General features: G+C 37.9%; 1 protein-coding gene across 1 annotated transcript in view; it reads right to left on the bottom strand.

Moving 5' to 3' along the window:
- Positions 1–17913, bottom strand: part of TOMM70 (translocase of outer mitochondrial membrane 70) — a 32782-nt gene extending 14869 nt beyond the window's left edge. The window contains exons 1-4 of the mRNA XM_032350940.1: positions 17307–17913; positions 6431–6604; positions 4088–4214; positions 2389–2498 (exon numbers count right to left, since the gene is read on the bottom strand). Coding sequence (XP_032206831.1) covers positions 2389–2498; positions 4088–4214; positions 6431–6604; positions 17307–17633 — 738 coding nt within the window. The 5' untranslated portion in view covers positions 17634–17913. The remainder of the gene's footprint in view (positions 1–2388; positions 2499–4087; positions 4215–6430; positions 6605–17306) is intronic.
- Between the last annotated feature and the right edge of the window lie 7835 nt (positions 17914–25748).

Below are 25748 nucleotides of genomic sequence, written 5' to 3'. Positions count from 1 at the left end.
TAGGGAAATTTCATTTCTTACTTAAATTACCACTTTTTGGCATGACAACCTGATTCATAATTACGGAAGCATTTCACTTCTTTTAGTCTGATTAGGATAAAGTTTTAAAGAGGGTAGAGAATAACATGGACATAAAACTCTTCTCACATCTTTTGGATCTTTTAGCTTAAGAATTCAACTCAAAGATTTTTAAATTGAAACGTGACATTTTAGATCATATGCGTAACAAATACCATTTCTGTTATTTTGGTAGATTTAATACTTTTATATTTGAAAGAGGAAAAAAAAGGGAATTTGGCTTTGTAAGTAAATGACCTAATCTAGGATAGATGAGATTGGGAGGGAAGAAAACACAGGAAATCTAAGGGAAAACCCATATTTTTGTGGAAGAGATTCAATTTCTTACTCTAGGATTATACAAGTTAATATTTTAAATCAAATGGTCACCCATCAGGTGAAAAGTATGCTTAACTTCAGTATTTCCCTAAAGACTGTGCATAGGAATATACAGGGGCAATCATTTGCCACTTTGAAAAGCAGTACTAAAGACTGAGTAAATCATTTATGTCTTTAGTTTACTATTTCAGTTTGGAAAAGGCACCTCCCTGCCTTCCACAGAGAATTACAAATTTAAAATGAAAACAATGTAAGCAATGGACTTAATAAGTATCAAAGAAACAAGATACAAATTCTAGCTTTGCTACTTATTAGCCATGTGACCTGGTATATGTCATTTTCAGTTTTCTCATCTCCAGATGGCAATAAAAATACTTGCCTTATTTATCTTACAGGGTTGTTGTAAAAATAAAAACAATAATGTAAAAAGTATTTTGTGGGGTGCTTGGGTGGCTCAGCGGGCTGGGCTTCTGCTTTCGGCTCAGGTTGTGATCCCAGGGTTCTGGGATCAAGAATCATGTTGAGCTCTCTGCTCAGCAGGGAGCTTGTGTCCCCCTCTTTCTGCCTGCCTCTTTGCCTGCTTGTGATCTCTTTGTCAAATAAATTTAAAAAAAAAATCTTAAAAAAAAAAAAAAGTAGTTTGTGATTTTGTGTCACAAAGGTGGCATACAAACAGATTAGAAAGTCTAAGTGGAGGGGCACCTGGCTGGCTCAAGCTGGAAAAGCATGTGACTCTTGATCTTGGGGTTGTGAATCTGAGCCTCATGTTGGGTGCAGAGATTACTTAACAAATAAAAACTTAAAAAAAAAAATTTTTTTTTTAAGTGGAAACTGATTTGGAAACTGTGTAAATGTGGGTTATCTTATATTTTCTTACCACCCTGAAGCCCAACCAGTACAATCACTCAACAATAGCATTATATAAATACACACAAGGAAAGTAGGCTCCTTTGAGGCTGGGAGACTATTACATGGTACTCACACAGTGTTTTGAGGAACCTGTTCTAAGAAATGATCAAAGAAAAAAAGGTTTCTAGAGGTTAAAGAGACTGAGAACGACTACACCACTACAGCTACATTCCTCCTGAAGATTCACAATATATCCTAGCACATGAAAGTTGCAGTGAAGAAACCGGTTTTAACTGTTTAACTCAGTGAATATTCAGGAGTGCAAAATTAAAAAAACCCAATATACAGCTTATTGAAGTCAATTTAAAAGTTTCCTTCAAGAAAAAAGGAACAACTTGCCTTAATATTACTGAAGTTTAGCAGAAAATCTCCAATGATATTTAGTGATGCTTGTGGTAGTCCCATGGCATTCTACTTATAAACCTCCATGACACTTCATTGTATCATGCCTTTCACATTTATTAATGGTCTCTCTCACTAAATTGTAATTCTATAAGGGCAAGGACAATAGCTACCCACCCTCCTAAAATTGCTTTGTTCAATAAATATTTCTTGAATTAAGTCATCTGTTACAGATTGCCTAAAACCAGTGCCAATTTACATATTATACCTTTAAAAACTTTATTGATATAGGCAGGAGTTGGCAAATTTTTCCTCTAAAAGATGAGATAATAAGTATTTTAGGCTTTGCAGGCCATACAGTCTCTGTCACAACTACTCTACTCTGCTGTTAAAGCTTAAAAGCAGCCAAACACAATGTCGGAGTGCTGTTTCCCAGTTAAAACATTACTTATACAAACAGGGGGCAGACTGGATGTGGCCCACAGGCCTTCTTTGGTGACCCCTAATATGGATGAATTCTTTCAGTATCCTCCAGATATATACCATATTGGATATAGCCTACATTTAACATTCTTATTTTGAAAAGATAAGCCACAAAAGCCTGAGATTACAGGAAAAGAAATACAATCCAGATCTAATTTCAGATCTAATTTCATTATTATCACATCCAAGTTTAAGCAGTGTAAATTAAAAATGACCCTTCATAATATATGTTCCCTCTATTGACCATCTCAGACTTACCTTGTATTTTTCTTTGGCTTTCTCTTTTCCAAGAAGTTTAAGAACTTTATCAGCTAACAGCATGCTTTGTTGATTTTGGAACCCTTCTAGTATACATACAGCAGTGACATCTAGAAATGATGGAAAAAATGAAAGTATAAAAATATTGCAAAGATGATCAGCAGCATCAAATGGGCACCACGTTACCAGAAAAAGCCAAACCAAATTGATAGCCTGATATAGCTATCAATTTCATTTCCAATAAATTGATTCTGTTCAATACTTTAGTTTTATATACTCTATAATCAAACTCAAAGCTCATAAATTCATTTCACTTCTCTGGTTATTTGCTTTCCTCACCTGTGAAATCCAAGGGACTATACTGCATGGTTTGTGATGTTTCTCACCACTCTCACATTCTACATAGTAAATAAACAAGGAATCCAGGAAGATTCTCTTCTGGCCAGTACCTAAAGGCCAAATCAATGAAATGTGGCTCTCTCATGTCTGATTCTTTTTATAGGCCTCAGAGTTATTCCTTGTGTCCAAAGCCATCTGGCCAAGAGTTCTCAATTAAATCTGCTGCAAAATACCATTTTTATCTGGTTATGCCACAGCTCAAGTTAAAGTTGTTTCAAAGTTAAAAGATCAGTGTTTCTTAAAACTCTCACCCTTTCAAAATACTCACACACTGGCTGTTGCCACTCTTTCTGAACTCAGTTTCTTAAACTTCCAAATCCTCTAAACAAGTCAATCTGCTGTATGTCCCCCGATAACCTGGCTAAGGCCAATGCCAGTGTCTTTTTCCCATCCTCTTCTTTTATCTAAAATCCACTTCACCACCTTCCTACCAATTATTAACTGTTAGTAACTTCAAGGCCTGGCTGAAAACTCAGAATTCTCTTTTCCAAAGCAACTGTCCTTCCACCCACCACCAAAGTACATGACACCACAAAACCTAACTTCTAAAACGTTCTTTAAACAACCCTCACTTGGTAATCCAGACTTCACAATTAAATGGCTTTTTCCTTTTAAATAATGTTATTAAAAAATAGTTTTGGCAAAATCTGATTACTGATGCTTTTAAAGTAGTTTAAACTTGCAGAAATCACTTCGGTTAAGCTCCATGTCACCTACAAAAATGTACTTTAAAAGCCAGTGGCCTATATACTCTAACTGAAGTTTTGGAAGCAAATATGGGCAATTAGAGGCCGCAGAATATTTACAGCATTTACTGAGAATGGAAATTCATCTGATGCTTTGTACCAACTACATACTTTCCAATTGGGTATAAAATCATGTTTGAAAATACCAAGAGCAAAAACCAAATGTTTATTTTAAGGATTCATCTCAAAAAGTATTTCACATTTATATAGGATAATCACCAAAAATATGTAGAATCTTAGCAACACTATCACTTACTAAAACCTATTTTCTTATTTCTTATTCATGGAATTACACTGAGGCTCATTATTTGCCCAGTTAAAAATGTATGGGATGTAAACTCCAAATCTTAATACTAATTTAATTCCATAATTGAGAACAAATACTCAAGCACCAGCAATCTCAATTTAAACTAGAAAACAAATTCTCAGTTGGGGAAGAATCTAACTTTTAAATCCAAGTGATTTCTCTACTCACAAGCAGAGTTTCATATAAATTTATCAATGACTACAAAACCTTTAGTAATTTTCATATGTAAACACAAAAATACCCTCACCTTCTAAACATTCCTTCTTATTGTCTAGCTTCTCGTGGGCTTTTGCACGTCTAAAGAGAGCTTTCACATATTTGGGATTAAGTTCAACAGCCTTTGTACAATCCTGTGCCACCTCTTTCCATTTTTGCTGTAATTGAAAGTATTAAAAAAAGTCACACTAAAGGAAGCACTGTTCAAGAGAAATCAGTTTTGGAAACTTAACAGGCTGAGTATTAAGAGTCCTAGAACACACAAAAATATTCCCAATACATAAAAAGAGTTAATATCCACAATATATTACAACAGCTCATATAAATACCTGTAATAAAGAAAAGCAACCTGGTTTTCAAAAACAGGCATAAAACCTACTTAGGCCATCTTTCTACCACCAAATCTACAAACCTACCTGCATCTTTGTGCTTATTATCTCCTTCCCTGCTGTTAAAAAAGTGAGGAAGTGCCCCTCTTCATCAAAGGCCACCTCTCCACTTGTGATCCATATTGTCCCCACTCATGGACTTCACCCTGTTCACTACTTCTCCTTTGCATCTATATAATCTCTAATGAAGCATTCCCATGAGCATAAAAACACTCACTCTAGTATTTTCCATCTTTTAAAAATCCTCCTTTGATTGTGTAATTCCCTACAGCTACTACCCCACTTCTCAGCTCCTCTATATTGCCAAACCTCCAAAGAACAGCCTTTCTACTTGATTTCTGCCTACCTCAATCGGTGCTCCTTCTCAATGTCCTTTGTTAAATTCTCCCCCTCCCCTGAGCTCTACAAGTGGAACATTCACGGCCTCATCTCTCCTCTCTCTCCTAGTTGATTATATCTATTGTCCTGGCATTATATAAAATCTAAATTTAGATGGTTCTCTTCAGACCAAACCACTCTCCTTAAAATAGACATTTCTTAATTCAACTTCTACTTAGCTGTCTAACTCCTTCCGCATTCTACCATTATTAACATTCCTGCTTTTCATTATCCTTCACGACCAATACAACAACAGCAAGTCGTTGGTCTCAGCTTTCTTTCATGTTTTACCTCAGCTACTACAACAGCAACCTTACTTGGTCTCCCTGTCTCCACTCTTGTCTCCCTATAATATATTCTTGACATAATACTGAAAGCAATTTTAGAGGATGTTTCTGCCCTACTTAATATCCTTAAGTATTTCCCTTTACACTCAGAATCAAATCCAATCTCCTTACCTTTGCAAGGCTTTGTCTCATCTGCCCTCTGCTACCTCTCCAACTGGATCTCTCTATACACCAGATCCCTTACAATTCTTTAATCACATCAAACTCCTTCCTGCCTCAGAGCAATTACACATACGGTTTCCTCTACTTCTAACACTGTCTTCTCTACTGTTTTATGTTCCAACCCCATCTCCACTCATTCCTCTATTAAAGATCAGGTTAATTCTTTAAAGCATTTATGAAAATGTTGTTTAGCAGTTTGCTGTTTAGCAAAACTTGAGCTCCATGCATAAGTGTTTGCTCTTATAAACCCAGCTTGTACCGCCATAACCTTCCGTACAGGAGACGGTCCATAAAATTTGGTTGAACAAATAAATGTGCAGAATACAATTGCCCAATAACCACAGAAAAGGATAGTCAACTTTAGCAACGTCTTAAGAAGTGTAAATTAAAACAAGAATTTTTCTCCTACCAGAATGGCAAATATTATCAAGACTGAGAATATAAGTTGGTGAGAATGACAGAAAACAAGCATGTTCATATATTATTGTTGGGAGTAGGTACTGATGTTCTTTTTTTATATTTCCATTTCTAGAATTTTATCCTCCCAAAAATATGCAAAAAATACTTGTAAGAATAGTTACTCAAACTCTGAATGCAATAGGTAAAATAGGAAACAATCCAAATGTTCATCAATAGGAAGATGTTCTCAGTACACAACTATACAACAGCTACTATATACAGCATTTCAGAAAGAATGACAAATCTGCATGTGCTAAGAAAAACTGCACAAGATATAGTGGCAACTGAAAGAATATTTTACAATAATACATGGTCTCCCCCAACCCCACATATGGAGAGAAAAAGTTGAAATGATAGCCTCAAATTATTGAGAAGGTTGGGGTCACCAGAAACTATAGCTTCCTGTATCATCTAGTTTTATAAAGTCTGATATATATAACTTTGGGTTATATTTGTAACCAGCAAAATTAAAATCTATTCTTAAAAAAGCTATGTAATTAAAGGATATGAAAACAAAAAGCCTGTAATTTCAAAACAATTGAAATTGTTCAGAAAACTGATTAGATTTGGCTGGTATTAAATGAAACACTATGCAAATAAAGCAAGCAAAAAGAAGGAAAAAACCCCTAAGATACATACCAACTGTTCAAAGGCAGCAGCTCTGTTCTGATAAAATGTGGAAAGGTCAGCGTTCTTCTCTATAGGGCACAAGCTGATCGCCTCAGTATAGCACTGAATAGCTTGTTCATATTTTCCTGCTTTAAAATATTTGTTGCCTTTGTTCTTGGCTGCTTGGGCTCTATCAAGAGAGTTCTAAAATGAGAGGAAATAACACTTACCAATACACAGGAATACATTCAGATCAGTGATTAAAACAGGGATAAACTGACAGAAGAAAAATGGGGAGGTAGAGTGGCTGTTTACAGTGTACACTGCTTCATGTAAGTATCTTCATGGGATAAAGTCTCAGTACTAGGATTGCTAAACCAACGGTTTATGTACTATTTTTCATATTACAAGTTTTTATTTTATTTAAATTTTAGTTAGTTAACATACAGTGCTATCGGTTTTTGCAGTATAATTCAGTGATTCAACACTTACATAAACACTCAGTGCTCATCACAAGTGCCCTCCTTAATACCCATCACGCATTTAGTCCATCACCCCGCCCCGCCAAGGTTCCTCCATCAACCCTCCGTTTGTTCTTTATCGTTAAGAGTCTCTTCTGGCTTGTTTCCCTCTCTCCTTTCTTTCTTTTTCCCCTCCCCATTTGTTCATCTGTGTTCTTTCTTACATTCCACAAGGTTTATGTATTTTTAATTTCAAAAAAATTGCCATAGTACTTTAAATGTAAAGATCTACTTTCCTGCCATTCCTGTCAAGCAAGAGTTGGGATAGCTTATTTTTACCAGTCTAATGGATTCTCAGTAAGGGATGACTTTACTGGTTAGGACACATTTCACAATGTCTGGAGACATTTTTAATTGTCACAACTGCAGGAGGCAGGGGTGAATAGCTGCTATTATTAACCTGGTGGGTAGACACCAGGGATAATGCTAAACATTCTGTGATGGCACAGGACAGCCCCCCAACACAAAGAATTTTCAGATCCAAATGTCATTAGTGCCAAGTTCATTGGAAAACTATGATATAAATATTCCAATATTTTGATTTGCATTTTCCTCATTATTAATGAATCTGAAAATCTTTTCGTGTTTATTGACCATATTTATGACCATACTGACCATGACCATTTCTTATTCTGAAAACCATTTATTTATTCATGTGTGTTGCTATTTTTCTTTTAAGCTTACTGTCAACTGTGTAGAACAGATAATAGAAACACTTTGCTATCTTCATTACAACTGTTATCCCAAATCTTTGTTTATCAGCAAATTTTTGGTACTCCCATCTTTGCCTTAGAATCTTTCTGGGGGACCCAAATCAAATACTTCATTCATATACAATATGGGAGAGTTGTTAGTTAGCACTGAGGACAGCTGTGAATACCTCAGTCAACACTTGGGAAGCATTCTGGAGACAATTCCAGTTATCTAGTTTCTAGCTACTAAGTCCAAGAGCTTTGTGGCACATCTTTCCCCAAAACTTTATTGTTTGTCAGCATCATCCAACTTTAACAAATATGTGATTATGGAAGAACCTATAGGTCTTCAACAGGTAAGCACTGACAAAAATAAAAGCAAAAGTAACTGCTCTTATAAATAACTTACTAGGAATTATGCTCTTTTTCTCCTTACTCTTGCTTCATTTTTCTTTGTGGCTTTCCCCTCATTTACCTTTTGTTTCCCTTCTCCTTTAGTCTGAGAACAACTATAGTTACTTTTTAGTAGCATCCAAAGATTTCTTAGAAACTGCATTCATCTAAGTTCAGATATATTAATACATATTTTAAAAGTAGGCTCCACACCCAACATGGGGATTAAATTCATGACCCCTGAGATCAAGAGCTACATGCTTTACTGACTGAGCCAGTCAGGCACCTCCTAAGTTCAGAATATTAAACAGTTAGTTTAAGCTGGCTAGTGTCAATAAGGAACATATTTTAAAACTAGGATGTAGGAGGATGAAAAGAACCAAATAAGCCACAAATTAATTAAAAGATGAATATAAAATCTTCCATTTGTCAAAAGCCTTAATCATCCTCCAAAAACTTTGACAGTAAAAATCCTTGGCAGAAAATATCCATAGTAGACAACCAGGAATCTCTTATGTGACCGTGGACTACAGGAGGACAACTATCACGGTGATTGCTAGAAAACTGCATTTGAAGCAACCTCAACAGAACTCCCACTCCACTGAGACGCAGAAGTCAGACTGGAGTAGGGCTCAGTCATCTGGAAGGAGCAAGGATCAACTACACCCAAGAGACAAGTGACAGGCATACCTGGGCTGTCTTCCAAGAAAGCTGTCTTCCAAGAGACCACACTACTGAGTACTGCAAACATGAGAGAGAGGCTCCCAACTCAAATAGAAACTAGTATTTGAGAAAAGCAGGATAAACAAAGCAAACAAATTTTAGTATCAGGAATAAGAGACTATCACAGTCATTTTAAAAAAGAGGCTGCTTTTTGGGTGCCTAGGTGGCTCAGTCAGTTATGTGTCTGACTCTTGACTTTGGCTTAGGTCATGATCTCAGGATAGTGAGATCAAGCCCCAAGTTGGGCTCTGTCCTGGGTGTGGAGCCTGCTTAAGATTTTCTTTCTCCCTTGCCCTCTAAAAATTGGAAAACAGAGGCTACCTTTCCAGAGCACTAATTAGATATCCTAAAAATTTAAAAAGGATTATTGCAATCACCTCAATAGATTGTCTGGGACTGCATATTAGAATGGGCATAACTGAGGAGCAAATTAACAAGTAAAAGGTAAAGCAAAGGTATCTGCCAGAATGCAATGAAAACAGAGGACATGGAGGTGAAAAGTTTGGAGGAAAAGTTAAATGACATGGAGTATAAATTCAGATGTTCCAACATCTATCTATCTGGAGTTTAGAAAGGGAGGCACAGAACAGTGTGTTTAAGGAAATACTAGAAAAGTTCCTGGAGCTGAAATGACACATTTTCAGACACATCACAGTGAAATCTCCCAATGACAGCCTGAAAGTTTTTAGATTGAAAAAACAGACTACCCACAAAGGAAAAAGACCAAACTAGTATTAGAATGTCATAAACATGAGGTACTAAAAAACACAATGAAGTAACAACTTAAAGTTCTGAAGAAAGATTATCCTCAATTTACAATCTTATACCTAGCCAAACTAGCTTTTAAGGTTGAACACAAGAACAGAAATAGAGGTGGTACAATTTCCTTACCACTAAAAATGAACCCCAAAGTGGGACAAATTACCAATACAAATAGGAAGGTGGGGATAAAGAAACAAAAAGGCAGCTTACATATAGCAGGATCATTAAATATGTTAATAATAACAATAATGTGAAAAGGTTAAATCTCCGTAATAGAAAACTATGCTGCCCATTCATGACCTAAAACAAAGTGACAGGTCAAAAAGAATGTCAAAAAGGTTATGAAGGCGGGGCGCCTGGGTGGCTCAGTGGATTAAGCCGCTGCCTTCGGCTCAGGTCATGATCTCAGTGTCCTGGGATCGAGCCCCGCATCGGGCTCTTTGCTCAGCAGGGAGCCTGCTTCTCTCTCTCTCTCTGTCTGACTCTCTGCTTACTTGCGATCTCTCTCTCTCTGTCAAATAAATAAATAAAATCTTTAAAAAAAAAAGGTTATGAAGGCAAACACTAAGAAACAGAAGGGAGTATCAGACAAATAACTATTAAAAAGTCTCAGATGGAACACAGGACAGTTATATTGATAAAAGGCACAATCTGCCAAGAACACATCATAATTATAAATCTTTCTGTGCCTAATAAAACTTCAAAATAATGAAACTCAGTTACTTTTGATATTATATATCAAGAAAAACATTCTTCCAATTCCTGGCAAAAAGTTTACAATGTTTCTAAGTCATTTAGAACATGGTTAATACATATCCTTAAACACTAGGGACTGTTTATGTAGAAAATAATGCGGCATATTAAAAACACGTGAGAAGTATATTTGACTACAGTCCTACTGAAGATTTATTTAGTATTTTAAAGAAAGATTTGCAGATTAGATAAAAAACATTTTCTGGAGAGTTAATGACCTTGTTTCATTAGCATAAATAGCAATGAACTCTTTCCCGTCTACTAGAAGTTTAAGGTAAATACTACCATACAGAATACCAGAAAAAGCAGTCATAGCAAGGACTGACAAAAGACAGAAAAATGAGTACACAAGGCTTCCTTCTTCTTCTTAGGATAGACACTTCTTACTTTTATTCAGCATATTCTAAATCAACTTAAAACCAATCAAGTGAATCTTTCACTTAGCTATTTTCCTCCACTTAATCAAATTTTATAATGGCTCCTTTTAAAATTACTAAAAATTCTTCTACTCCAGGGTGCTTGGATGGCTCAGTCATTACAGCATGTGACTCCTGATCTTGGGGTTCTGAGTTCAAGCCCCATAGTGGGGGTAGAGATTACTTTAAAAAAAAAAGAAAAGAAAAAAAGATTCTTTAAATCCTAAGGCCAAGATCAGACTGATTTATTTCCCTTCTTTATTATACTGTTAAAAACAAAACAAAACGAAAACCCCACTGACAACCCCCCAAAACAACAAAACTCCACAAAAACAAACAAAACCCAATCCCCATAATGATCTGAATGACACTGTGGGAAAGGATCAAATTACATAGGCAAATCACTAAGTTGCAAATTATCCTCCACTGCTCCTCCATTGCCACCCCAGAAAGCAACCAAACTATATTTTTGGAAAGATTATCTTGGTTAACATCCATATTACCCTAAGCTCACTGCCTGCCCCATTACTTTCTGTCCAACTATTTCCCTTCGTTGATAAAAATGCAGAGAAAGAATGGAATTACAACAGGGACAGTACAGAAAAACTAATTATTTCAGCCTGCTGGTAAAATTTAGGACAAAAAGCTGGGTAACATAATGTCAACCTTCTCCTATGTCAGGAACTAGGCCCTATTTTCGTAAGCTTTGAGGTGAAAACCAGGCAGAATTGAAAATATATGCACCAGACAAAAAGCTTATATTAGAAAACACACAACTAATAATTCTTTTTGAGGTATTTTAATTATATCCTACAGGAACCCTTTGTACTACTTTTCAGTCACTTCCCACCCTCTGCCACCAGTCTACATTCTCGAGTTACAATAGTAACTTTCAGAATTAAAGACTGAAGTGAGGAAATAAGCCCAAAGACAATTAATTTTGAAAGCATATTTTTATAAATGAGAAATGAAGATATGCAGATCTAAAACATAATGGGAACATCTCGAAATGCTAGTATCTTTCATATGGTCTATTTGCATATCTAAAAGCTACTAGGGAGATTTAAAAGACTATAAAGCCATTTACCTTACTGGAAATCACTTTTGCTTTGGATGTTAAACCTTAAAAAGGTTCTAACATTCCATAATATTTTACACTAAAACTCTGTGAAAATGCACCTCTCTGCATTTATTACTAATTATTTTCTAATTGATCTGAAAAAATTTTATTTATTTACTTGTCAAAGAGAGTATAAGCAGGGGGAGCAATGGGCAGAGGGAGAAGCAGATTTCCCGCTGAGCAAGGAGCCCTATGCAGGACTCGATCCCAAGACCCTGAGATCATGACCTGAGCCGAAGGCAGGTGCTTCACCGACTGAGCCCCACAGGCACCCTGAAAATTCTTTTAACAAGTAAATTGTATCATGTCATTCCTTGCTCAAAACCCTCCAATAACTTTCCACTACTATTACCTACATAAGGACTCTTAAATTTTACTTCAGCCATATAATCAATTTCCATAAATGGGCATAAATTCAAACTCTGTGAATACTGGTAAGAATACAGATGGATTATGAAAAAGATATTTGCATCTGCCCAGTATGTCACATAAAGTATAATTTACAATAGTCTACTAGAAAACTTTGTTTTTTTCCAACCACACTTTAAATTTCATCTCTTCGTATTAACTGCCCAGCAGAGTCAACTCCGTGACTTGGTGAGATTCTGCTAAATGAATTCAACAAATATTTGGCACCAAATCTTGTAAGGAATCCTGAAGTCAATGCATTAAGCCAAAATTACTTTTGAAGAATCTTTAACAAAGTACTCCACTGGGGATGCCAGGTAGGTGCTATTACTATCCTCATTTTACATATAAACCAACTGAAGGCTGGAAAGACTAATTTGCCTAAGGGAGGATTCAAATTCAAGCAATCTGACTCCAGGTTGCCTAAACTTTACTTCTGTACTACATGGATCATCATCCATGTTTTATCAAGAATATCATTAGAATCACACCCAGAATTGCTTTCTGGAACTAAATCAAAGACAACAGATTCAGATATCCTATCTTGCTCGGTACTGACTCTAGGGCAAAAGGTCTTTATATGAAAAGACAAAGAGAGAATCATCAGCAAAATTAGACCTTTTTCTTTAATCCAAGTTATTATAACTGAATTCATTTTAGTTAAAAGCACATTTGACAGAACTCCACTATACAACAACCAACAGCATAGTCTTTATTCTGAAGAAATACCAGGGGCAGTTTAAGAAACAAACAAGGAGACTGGCAGCTTCTCTACAAAAATTACTACTGATTAAAAAAACTGAAATCCCAATTCACATCACGAAAATGTACATTAGGTGATTAGTATACTGTGTAATAACCAGAAAATTATTAGGCCCAAAGAGCAACTGCATATATATGTATACATACATACATCTAAACTATGTGGGTAAGACACAAGAATTAAAAACAAATAACTCAGGTAATAAATCTAAAAGGAAACAATGAGAAAAGTAGTATGTATATCTCCTCTCTTCTACAAACACTGCTAGAACTTGTCAAATGGGAGGCAAAACCTAGGAATCTGCCTCACACCTTTTGCAGAGACATATCTGTTCTGGAAAACAATTAATATTTAAAGACAAAAGCGACAGATATTTAAGTATAATACCAGTAAATTTAGTGGAATACAAACTTAGAAAAAAAAATCAAGGTTTGACAGTCAGTGAAGGTTACTTTACACACACAAGGAATTCAGGAGACCTAAAAGAGTCCTTTAAAACAAGTCCTGCAATGGTAAGATTGACTACATTACAGAAAGATTTCAATGATACACATTTGGCAATAAGAACTCAGTATAAATTTTTAGCACGTATTTATAAAATCACTGTATGTGATGATCACATATAGTCACTGTGAAAGGAAATGAACTGGAATCTGTGTATAAGAAAATAAAATGGGTATCCTCATAATTACACATTTATATCCAGTTAAAATATACTTTTGACACTTTAGTTTGATAGTGTTTTTTTCCAATGGTTTCATTCCCTTAAATTTACCAAATTCCAAGAGCATATTTTAAAATTTGAGTTTCAGCTTAAAAGAAGTAGCAATCAATGGTGGAAAACTTAGAGCATGAGCAACGGTCTTTTAAAATACTCTATCAACCAACTGTTACTTTTATATGAATAAAAGCTAGTATAACAAGAAAATACCTGAAATAATAATAAAGTTCTTTCCCATATTATATTTTAAAAATCTACAACCAAGCCCACCTACTAAATCACAGTACAGAGCACTTTACCTAAGAACCCACTTGTAAGAACACAGTTTCTGCAGGATTATGGCTGTAGTTGATCCAAAATCACGTGATTTATAAAAAGAATGCCTAAATAAGGTTTAAGACTGTTATAGCAACTTCTAGGATTGACTGGTAGAATAAAAATGAAAAGCTGGAGTTCTGAAAAAAATACTCAACTTGTGGAATTATGTGTGTGTACACACACACACACACACATACACACACGCATGCACACCTGCAAACAATGAAGCTTCACTGGTAGATTTACTCAACCTCTGCTTTCTACCAAGCCTTGTATTAGGTTCTGAGAAGACAAAAGTGAGAAAGAGCCAGTCCTAGCCTTCACATATTCCATAGAATATGTGAAGCAACTCTAGTACAATGTGGTAAGTGCTATGGAAGGGAACAGTTCAGACTGTTATGTAATCACATAGTGGTATGCCCAGGTAAAGGGTTTCAGAAAAGATTAAAATACCTACATGTTATTTGAAGGATGAGAAGGTAGGTGTATTGGGCAGTGTTCACAGAATATCCAAAGGTGAAAAACATGAGGAAGTGTCAGGGTCCTGGGATTAAGCCCCATATCGGGTTCCCTGGGCAGCAGGAAGCCTGCTTCTCCCTCTCCCACTCCCACTTCCCCTGTCTGCATTCCATCTCTCACTGTGTCTCTGTCAAATAAATAAAATCTTAAAAAAAAAAAAAAGGAGATAAAGTTGAAGAGGTAAGCAGGATCAAGATTATGGAGGGTCCTAAATGATGACGGGTTTGAGCTTTGTTATGGGGAATAACAGAACACCACTTAATGATTTTAAGCATGGGCTGTCAAATTCTGGCAGTGACAAAAAGGATTTAGAAGACAATAAGAAGAGCAGTTATTCAGTTGAGAAGTAATGGCAGTGAAAATGTAGTAGTCAGACTTAAGAATTTTCTAGATATTTTCCTGGACTGGATGTGGAAAACATGCAGGGAGCAGAAAGTTAAGATGATATCCAAGTCTCCGGCTTGGGAAACTAGTTAGATGAGGAACACTGATAAGAGATACTCTCAGGAAAAACAGGGGAGTCTGGATGTGAAATATCTGTGAAGTAATGAAGTGAAAATTCCCCTTAAATTTGGGTCTCTTGAGAGGTCTGGGCTATAGACAAGAAATTAGGGAGCTATCAGTATATGAGATAAATAAAACTCCCACACAGCAAGCAAGCATCTAGTGAGGGCGTGGAAGGTTAAGAATAATTATGATAGAATATGAAGATCAAGAAAAGGAGGAGGCAGAGAAAAGAACCTGGAAAGGACACCGAGAACAATCAGCAAGGGAGGTATCAAGAAATTTTTTAAAAAGCAAAGATAACCAGAATATACTATGTCAGAAGCCACAGGAAAAGTTATGAAAATTAGGAGAAGACAATGTGAAACATCACCAAGGATCAAGTGAGATAAAGACTGAAAGGTGTTCATTGTAGTTAGTTATATAGGAATGTCATTGATCATCCTGATTTTTAAAAAATAACTAGAAGCTTGTTTAAGGGGAGAGAATTACTTTACTTCAAAAAAATGACTGAAACAGAGGTTACTCAGTCTGTGACCCCCTAATTAAAATGTTTAACTACATTTCTCCCTTCCCATTCTAGAGTGCTTAGATTAGTGGTTCTTAACCATTTCATGTGGGTAACTCCTGTGTAACATTAAAAAAACCTGAATACCAGAATATATATTTTATCATCAGATTTAAAAAAAAGATAAAAAAGTTACTATACTCAATGAAGTTTTAAAGAAATGCACATTTCAAAAGAATCCCAAAAAGAAATGCCTAAGACATCTACATCTGTCTGTGTAGCCAGAATATCATTACTTTGTGTGTATGTCACAAAGTTTCATGTATAAAAATTATTTTTATGTTTAGTGATATAGCACTAAAAGCTTTTGTGTTTCTCATTCATTCACTATGCTTCTGTGATTAAAATTAAACTAACAAATGAAATAGGAAATGATCAGAGAATTTCAGACATATGAAAATGACACACACAAGTGGGAATTCAAAGAATCTCCCGATTAACACTCTCATTAGCAGCACTCAGAGGCAACAATTTTTAGGGCTGGCAAAGTCATGAGACCTAAAATATTGTAATCTTCTTACAGAATGCGGATGACACTAGACCAGAGAGATAAAATAACTTCCCCAAGGTAACTATGCTAGAGAGTCCACAACAAAGTGCACATCTCCTAGTTCTCAGAGTCCATGGGATCTTCCAGCATACCATACCGCATCTTTTCTACATTTTAAAAAAAAAAAAAAAAAAGGCGGCAATGTTTTACTCTCCCACTACAAAGACTATCTGGCCCTCTCACAGCCTAGCAAAAGCCTAACATATAGTGGACATTAAACTATGGTAGTTCACTCCCACATCAAAACTTTAAGTTTGTTTGACTATTTAGTAAAATCATGTCTTTAACCTGAATAATACAACATGGAAATGACTTGCAAATGTATTTGGGAGCTATTTGACCAAAGGTTTCTCTGAACTCTGATTTACTCTGAACTATCACTGTACAATCCCAGAGGCAAATAAAATCTTCCACCCCACCCCATCCCAGTATTGTTAAATGCAGCCAGGCTTATTCCCCACAGCTGTCAGATACCAAAAGGATTTAACAGTCGGTAACAAAACCATGCAAAGCAGTTCGCCAAATACTCTGCTTGGCCTAACATCAAAGAATCTTTATCACGCACGTCAGGCTTGAACATGTAAATTTTCAGGTAAAATTAAAAAATGAACTTAACATGCTTCTACCAAAAAAGTTTAAGAATTCGCTCCCACAGATTTAAAGAAAAAAAAAAAAAGGCTACTCAACACCATTTCACTCTGCCAACCAACAGTCACTGTATTTACCTATCCCCTACCCTGAGAGACTTCATAAAACAGGGGTGGCTCATTATTAAAAGGTTATTACGGACCAAGTTCTAGGCCTTGGAAACCACAATTCCTATCAACCACAATGTATTAATCGTAAATGGAATCTGGCTTCCTTCACTAGTTCAATACAATCTTCATATTTGCAAAAGTCCCCCGTACCCAAAACGCCAGTGATAAATGCTGTGTCACGAGAAAAAAGACAAGTATTTTTTTTTTAAACCAAAAGGATTCTATCAAAGAAGAACACTAACTTGTGCCCTCGGGCTATCCCAATCCCTACAAAGGCAGCCAGAAATGCGCTTCCCCAAACCCCTGTGCTGCCAGGCAGCTTTCGTCGGATGGGAAGCCCCCTGACCCGCACAACTGGTCAAGGAAAGCCTTCACCCGCTGGGTTCCACCTCCACAGCCCAGGGCTGTTTCTCTCACCATTTCCAGGTGAGCACCGGTGCCCTCGGGATGTCCGCTGCCCGGGGCCGGACTGGCCCTGCCCTCTGGGGTCTTCCGTTCGCTGTTACGCTTTAAACCGCCGGCATCACCTCGGCCCCCAGCCTCCCGGCGTCGCCTCTGCCGGCTCCACAGGTACATGGCACCTGCGCCCAGCAGCAGGGGCGCCCCGACTGCTAGCGCCAGCTGCCATCGCGGTAGGCCCCCAGTGCCAGGGCCCGCAGTCGCGCCGCCGCCGCCCACCCCACTCCCGGAGCTAGGCGCAGCCGCCGCGACCACCGCCGCCTCCACAGGCTTAGAGGCGGCCATGACGAGTGTCCTCCGCCGCCGCCTCCCTGCTGGTCGCCGGCGCCTCAGTCACCAGCTAGCGTGCGAAGGAACACCAGAGGGAGGACAGGAAAGCCGTGGGCTAGCGAGCACGCTAGGCAGCGAGAGCGGACGACAGAAAAGGGCCAGAGGTCACCGGAAGCCTAGGGCATGCCGGGCCAGACCCGGCCGTCCCTTTCCTCCCTTCTCAACTATTGGGGGGAGGAGGGGCGGAGTGAAGAGAAGAGGGGAAATTACTTCCGGGTCAGGGAGAAACAGGGCGGGAGGGGGCGTCGTTAGTGGCCCTTTCTATTCCCTTTCGGGGCGCTGCTGTTTGTGAGACTAGCTTCTAGGATCTTGGGCTTCCGGTGGTAGCCACTGTCGTTCCCTCCGCCTTCAGAGGGACCTCTTATCTGGGGAAGCGGAGGAGGGACGCACATTGGGTGGATCTACGGTGCGCAGGCGAGCGGTGCGGAGTCTGCAGCGATCCCAAGAACGGGCGGGAGTAGCGGAAGAGTTGTGAATGTTATTGGTTGGCAGGAATGGTGGGCGGGGCGTAGCCCGAGTAGCCCAGTTTATTGGTGGAATTTGGGCTTCGTTCCCCATTACCGCCACGTAGGCGCTTCTCAGACCTTTGGGGCCGGTAGTTTGGTTATGAAGTCCTGGAAACCAACGGATTAAAAGGACCGTTAAAGGTGTGTGAAGGAAGAACTCAGCTAGAGCTAGTCCGTTGTATCATCGATTTCCTTATTTCTATCGTGGCCGGACTGTAGTATGGAGGAATTTGAGATTGCTGGGGGCAACGGCAGATGGTAGAAATCAGACAGCGTGGAAACGGGCAAATCTAAGTTGGCTTCCGCCAAAACGGCTTGAACAGAGTCCCCGCGGTTCACCGTCTGCACCAGTTACGAAAGCGATGACGTCTGTGTGTTGTTAATGAAGTTCTTGAACTGCGTGGGTAGAAATGCGAAGACCCAGAGTTCCCATCTGCTTGCAGCTTTCCTGTACATATTTGTGCCTTGTGCTGGATTTCTCCTGACATCCCAGCCCACGTCTCGATCCCTGGAACACCCGCGCCCTCCGCAGTGCTCTGATCCCGCCCACCGCCTTGCGAGTTTTGCATTAGCTGTCTTCAGCCTTCTTACTTCATTCCCAAAACGAAATTTCAATTCATAGCTGTCATATATCGAGTAGCTTTGTCAAGTCCTTTCCCCATGCTCTGCACCAGACGTCTTAAAATACAAGAATTTCCCTTGCAAGGAATTGTTCGGATTTCATAGTATTTTCAGTAAGAAAAGACTAGTATTAATAGAGAATGAATCCAGAGCTATGGCTGCGCTTATCAAGTATACTGGTCTGCAGCCCCTTATATTAAAAATTTACAAAGGTTCATTTTGCTTTTGGGCGCAACAGGATTTTCATCATCACAGTAGAACTACATAATGACTGAAAGATAGTTTATTTTAAATAGTTTATTAAAAATAGTTTGTTTAAAATAAAAATTTATTTATTTAAAATAGACATTAAATTAGAATGGCCCAATTCGAAGGTTTCGGTATCGTTGCTTTTTTTCTGCTTCATGTAGGTTCCTATTAGTAAACTGCTTTCAGGTAATAGGGTTCCGCAGACTCAAAAGGTGAGCTAAAAATAATAGCAACAGAACTGAGTTGATCAAATAGGGATTGTTGCAGGCAATCGTCTTTTCTTCCTTCCTGATTCCCAGCCCTCAGAGGAAAGTCTTCTGGCCCTTAATGCAATTTCTCCCTTGCTGTTTTAGAATAGAGTTAGGATATTTCTTTACTGCAGTTTCCATTTTTCTGCAGCCTCAGGGGATTGTAGAATGCTAGTAAATACTATTGGTAGGAACTAAGTCATTTGAAGTTTTAAAAAAAACTTATCAGAATAGATAACGTTGTTATGGTTGCAATCCAAAAGTTACAAAGGGTTTACTGTGAAAAGTCACTGTATCCCTAGCTACCCAGTTCCCCTCTCCAAAGGTGATCAGTGTTAGAATTTTTTGAAACACTTTAATTAATATTTATCTAAAAGGCTGCTTTTATTGGTTTTAAGATTGGCATCAGTAAATGAATTTGTTCTTGTTACTTTTGTGATTTGTTGAACATAACATTTTCATTCCCTAGCCTATTTATCTCTTTTCTCCCATTTTTTCCATCATTTCCTTATTGATTATAGTGTAGAACTGAGTAAGAATGTCATTAGTTCTATGACCTTGCTGACCTAAGGCATAAATTTCTGAGCTGTGAAATAGTGAAAACATTCCTCTCACACCTATATGTGAAAGATTTAATTAGATAACATTTAATTTCTTTTTAGTATATTGTTTGTTACAAAATAGCTTACGTTCATTACTTAGTTTTCTGTTTTTCTTAAATTTAAAGGAGAGAAGTAAAATTATCTCTAAGAAAATTGAAGTTTTGTATGTGTGAGCATAAACATTTTGTTTTTCCTGCTAGATTAACGGAATTCAATAGATTTCTTCACCTCTTCTGTGGTCTATCTTGGAAGTCAGTTGAAATGAGGTAGAACATAATGGACTGGTATGCAAGAGATCTGAGTTCTTATTCTAGATTTTAATACTAACAAGCCATGTGTGTGACTGTGGGCACCAATGTGACCAGTGGATTAGATGATTTCTAAGTCTCCTCCTACCTATGAAATTGTATGATTCTAGCCCCTCAATTGTTTGCTACATGAAAGCCTTTCTTGTTGGTAGTGTTGGTAGATAGCTGCTTGATTGGTGCTCAAGGCTTCCAGTGAGTCCGTAAACATACTAAGCACATACATACACAGTTTGATCCCTTTCAATTTTTCCTTAGGTTTCCACTCTGTTTTTCTTCACTGCAAAATACTGAGAAGAATTGTTTATGCCTGTTATCTATACTTATCATCCATTTAATCCAAAATCTCTTATAATCTGGTTTCTAATTTTGTTACTAGTCTGAAAGTACTTTAAAGGTCACTTAATTCATTGTTTTTGACTTTTATTTGATTTTACTGAAGCATTTGGTATCATTGGTCTTTCCCTTCTTAATACATGGTTTTCCCTGGCTTTCAGGAGACTAAGTTCTCCTGGTTCTTCTACTCATTGAGCAATTTCCAGATAAATGCTGTCCAATAGTACTTTCTGTGATGTTGGAAGTGTTTTTTTAAGCTGTGATATCCAATATGATTTGTTATCTGTTGATGTCCAATAGCCATGTGTAGCTATTGAGCACTTGGAGATACATCTAGTGTGACTAAATATTTTGTTTTCATTTTAATAGACTTAAATTACTTTGTGTGAGTAATGATTAGCATATTAGACAGCACAGCTCCAGATTTTCCTCAAGTATAGTAATCTGAAAGAATTTGTGTTCTTTGTCTGCAATCTCTCCATTAGTAACCAAAGTAGGTCTCATTGCTTCAGGTACCATTTCTCTGAAATACTAAGTATTTCTTAGTATGATGTATCTGTTCACCTCCTAGCCCTATAATTTCCTACTATTTTCTGAGCAGCTTTGCCTGGATGCCCCATTTTAAAGAATATAACTCATCATCTTCCCTCCTCAGTCTTTCCCTTTGTAAATCCCCTTTTTCTCACAATGTCACTGTTACCTTCCTAGCTTACACTTTTGTGTAAGTGTAAAAGTGTAAGTGAAAGCTTACACTTTTTGGACCTTTCTCTTTTACAACTATACTTACCTAGCACAAGTGAATGTACCAATATATGCATATGTAAACACAAAATCCTCTGTGAAGTCTTACTGATTCACTTGTAATATATATATTTTTCCTTTTCATGCCCCCTGCCACCTCCCCGTTCAAATACATGAAAACACTTAGAAGTGTGTCTGGCATAGAATAGATGCTGAATAAATAGTTGTTTCTTCTCTTTTTTCTTTTCTCTATTTTCTTTATCTTTTCTGAATGCTGTATCAGCTTCCCAGCTTCCAGTACCTTTCTTCTATGTGTCATTCTACACTTAGATACTAGATTACTCTTCCCAATGCATAATCCCAGTTTCATTCTTGAGCTCAAAAACTGTTAGACCCTCGCCACTTCCTATGAAGTTAAATGTCTGGCCATCCCCTCCTTCTATACACTTCTTCTATTTCTATGGTCCACATTGATAGCACTTGGCAGTGTTTAAAATTATTTAGGGGACCCGTCACAGGATATAAACTCTATGCAGACAGAAACTTTGTTTGTCTTACACTCCCAGAGCCCAGAAGATAGTCCTTGTAATAGTTAATTTCATGTGTTGACTAGGCCACATGTGCCCAGATATTTGGTCAAAAATTGTTCTGCGTGTGTCTGTGAGCCTGTTTTTTCGATGAGATGAACATTTGAATCAATAGACTGAGTAAAGCCCAAATCAGTTGAAGGCTTGAAAAGAATAAAAAGGCCCACTTTCCCTCAGTAAAAGCGATGTTCCACAGCTTGACTACCTTGAGCTGGATCATTGGTTTTTTCATGCCTTTGGAATTGTACTAAAGCATTGGCTCTTGGGTCTTGTTTGAGCTTGCCAGCTTTCAGACTGGAATTTGCACCATCAGCTCTCTCAGTTCTCTCTCAACTGCAGATCTTGGGACTTCTCAACCTCTATAATTGCATTAGTCCATTCCTTTATAGTAAATCTTATAAATATGTATGTCTAGTAGTTTCTGGTTTTGCCTCTCTGGAGCATGCTAAGTAATACAGATTTTAGTACTAGGAGTGGAGTGCTGCTAACTAGAAGATACCTAAAAATGTGGAAGTGGCTTTGGGCTTGTGATAGGTAGAGGCTGAAAGAGTTTTGAGTTGTGTGCTAGAAAAAGCTGATATTTTCATGAAGGAACTGTTGGTAGACAGGATATTAAAGGCAATTCTGTTGAGGGCTCAAAAAGAAAATGAGAGATGGAGACAAAGCTTTCATTTTCTTACATAAATATATAATCATGAACAGAATGTTGGTAAAAATATGGATATTAAAGGCTATTTCAGTGAAATCTCAGAGGAAATGAGGAAAGGGCTATTGGAAACTGGAGGAAAGTGATTTTTCTTATAAAGTACCAAAGAACTCGGCTGCATTTTGTCCTAGTATCTTGTAGAAGGTAGAACTTATGAGTGATGAAATTGGATATTTAAGAGATTTCTAAGCAAAGTATTGAAAGTTCTTCCCATTGCTTATAGTAGAATGGAAGAGGAGGCAGATGAGTTAAAGATGGAACTGTTAGGTGAAAAGGAATGAAAACTTGGAGATTGGAAAATTCTTAATCTGTCCATATTGCAAAAAACAAGAAGGCTTGTTCCCAAGAGAACACTAATGGTATAGCTGAACAACGATTTGATAGATCTTGATGGAACTCATGGGCTTCATCAGCCATCTCAGCAGAGGCCAGAAATAGAGATAGGATGATACCAGAAGAAGAAACACTGCCAGCTGGGACTAAAGAGAACAACAACAAAAAAAATGCAATGGCACTGACTGTATTAAATTTTGAACTTGTTTGGGACCCCTTACCCCTTCTTTCATATTTTTCCCTTTTGGAATGGAAATGTCTATAATTAAGTCGGTCACATCATTGTATTTTAGAAGCAAATAACATGTTTGATTTCGTAGGTTCACAGCTGGACAGGAATTTTCCTTCAGGATATATCATATCTCAAGTCTCACCCATTCTTGGTTTATATATTGAAATGAGACTTTGGACTTTAGATTTTAGAGTAGGTGCTGGAATGAGTTAAGACTTTGGGGGCTGCTGGGATGAAATGAACTTGTTTTACGTGTAAGGGCATGAATTTGGGGGAGACTGGGGTGTCACTCACTGGACCAAAATCTGTATTAGCCTCTTAGGGCTGCTATAGCCAAATACCACAGACTGTGTGGCTTGAACAATGAAAATTTATTTCTCACAGTTCTGGAAGCTGGGTAGTCCAAGATCAAAGTTTTAGTCAATGTGGTTTCTAGTGAGAGCTCTATTCCTGGCTTGCAGATGGCTGCCTTGTGTCCTCACATGATTTCTCTCCCATTGTGTCTCTGTCTCTGTCTATCTCTCTTTTTGTGATAACCAGGGGAGAGAGAGAGAGAGCGCTCATGCACACAAGCTCTTTAGTGCGTCTTCTTTGAAAGGCACTAATCCCATGGGACCAGGGTCCCACCCTCATGATCTAATTTAACCCTAATTACCTCCCAAAGGCTCTATCTCCAGACAACATCATATTAGGAGCTAGGAATTCAACCTAAGAATTTGGTATTTGTGGGGGCGACGCAAACATTCAGTCCAAAGCATATAGTAAGCACACAATAGATATTGTTTTTAAGTAATTGATATTGAAGGGTATCAAAGATGGAAAAAATGACATATAGGATGAGATAGCTAGAATCATCATTTACTTAAAACTGAGTGTCCACTATATTGTGACCTTTCCTTTAAACCCCCCAAATACTTCTCTGGAACTTTCTTAAAACATAGCCCTTTTTACCTTGGTTTACAGAATTATACTTGACCTGCCTCATCTGTTAGACCATAAGCATCCCAAGTCAGAAGCTATGTCCAATACTTATCCTTTTACCTTTTATGGTGCCTAACATAGTGTCTCTAGTAAAGCTATATGTCAGAGCAAAGGGCTGTTTTTTCTTTCTGCATTGGGCCTATACAACAGTATAAATATTTTCCTCACAACTCCCACATTGCCGTAATTACTTGTTATCATGTGCCACCCATACTCAGTTCTGAGTCCTTGAGCGGTGAGAATCATGTTCTAGTCGTCTTTGTGCTCCCGTATCTATTGCAAGGCTGGGCACACAATAATTGTTAACTTATTTATCCATGCAACATAATACCTGAAATGTGGTCAGTGCTGAGTAAAGAGTTGATGAAGTGTTTATTGACCAATTCCCTGACTGCTACTTCATTTCCATTCCTGTTGCCAATATTGAACAATCTGGTGCCACCATTGCTGTCCAACACCTACATCAGCTAAGAAACCAACTCGAGTGCTGCCACTGCTGCCACTGCCAGGAATAGTCTGCTTCCATTACCACCATTATCCTATCTACTGGTTTCCAGTCCCAAGCATGCTGTAGTTAGTTACCCCCTGCACCACTGCAGCTTCTTCCCCATTCCATTGGGGTCTGATTGGTTTGTCCTTCATACCCCACTTACGATATATAGTCTGTGCTTCCTCTCAGGCCTCATGCTGATAATTTTGCCCCAGTTTTTCTCCTGATGGTTTCTGCCTTGTTCAACTTCCGTCAAAGCATTAGTTGAGTGGGTGGTGCTTCTTTGTTTCTCAGGGGAAATGTCACTTGATGATTCAGTCAAGTGGCTGTTCTTTTTGCTGTCAGAAGGAGCCTCTGCATTTATCTTCAGGGAACAATCTACAGTCAACCTAGCTCCTTCTCCTTAGCTGTGACTGATGGCGCATATGTATACTTTAGGCACTCACTTTCCACCTTTCTGCCCACTCAAAGATTTGTAAGATCTATCTCATCAATCCTTATCAACTTAGCTCATTACCACCCACAAGAGTTTATGTCATTTGCAAATGTAGAAATGTTGCCTTGCTTATACTTCTAAAGATATCACATATAGATTATGTGCATTGTGCCCCACACAAGGATGCTGGAGCAAGTGGGGGCTGAGATCCAACCTGTACTTTACTCCTCACAGTCTGGTATCAGGCTATGTCTGCCTAGAGAAAGGTGTTCCATCATCTGAATTGCATGAAGATACTGGTCCATCACTAAATGATGGGCCTGCAGTGGAGTAGCTACCAATAAAGAGTGCCAGTGACTAATTCATTCCTATTGGACTAGGAGTGTTGGTTATGCAGACTTGATCTTAGCATTGATCTAGCACTGAACCTGAAGTCCTCTAGGCTATTCTCCCCTATCTTTACCTTCTGTTGTTTTTCTGAATCAGTGAAAACTAGCCTCAAATCCAACAATGAGGAGGAGACTTAATTTTGTTAAATTATGTAAAAAAGTAAAACCATAAAAAATAGTTTTTGTGCCTAGGTTCCTGTTATTTATTGCTGCTTAACAAACTATCCCAATGACAGTGGCTCAAAGCAACTTAGTGGCTTAAAACAGCTATTTTATTACATCTTAAAGGTTTATTGCTCAGGAATTTT

The sequence above is a fragment of the Mustela erminea genome, chromosome 1 (assembly GCF_009829155.1).
Source record: "Mustela erminea isolate mMusErm1 chromosome 1, mMusErm1.Pri, whole genome shotgun sequence".
Lineage (NCBI taxonomy): Eukaryota > Metazoa > Chordata > Mammalia > Carnivora > Mustelidae > Mustela > Mustela erminea.
The sequence above is the reverse complement of the archived record's forward strand: the minus strand, read 5'-3'. Positions and strand labels throughout refer to the sequence as shown.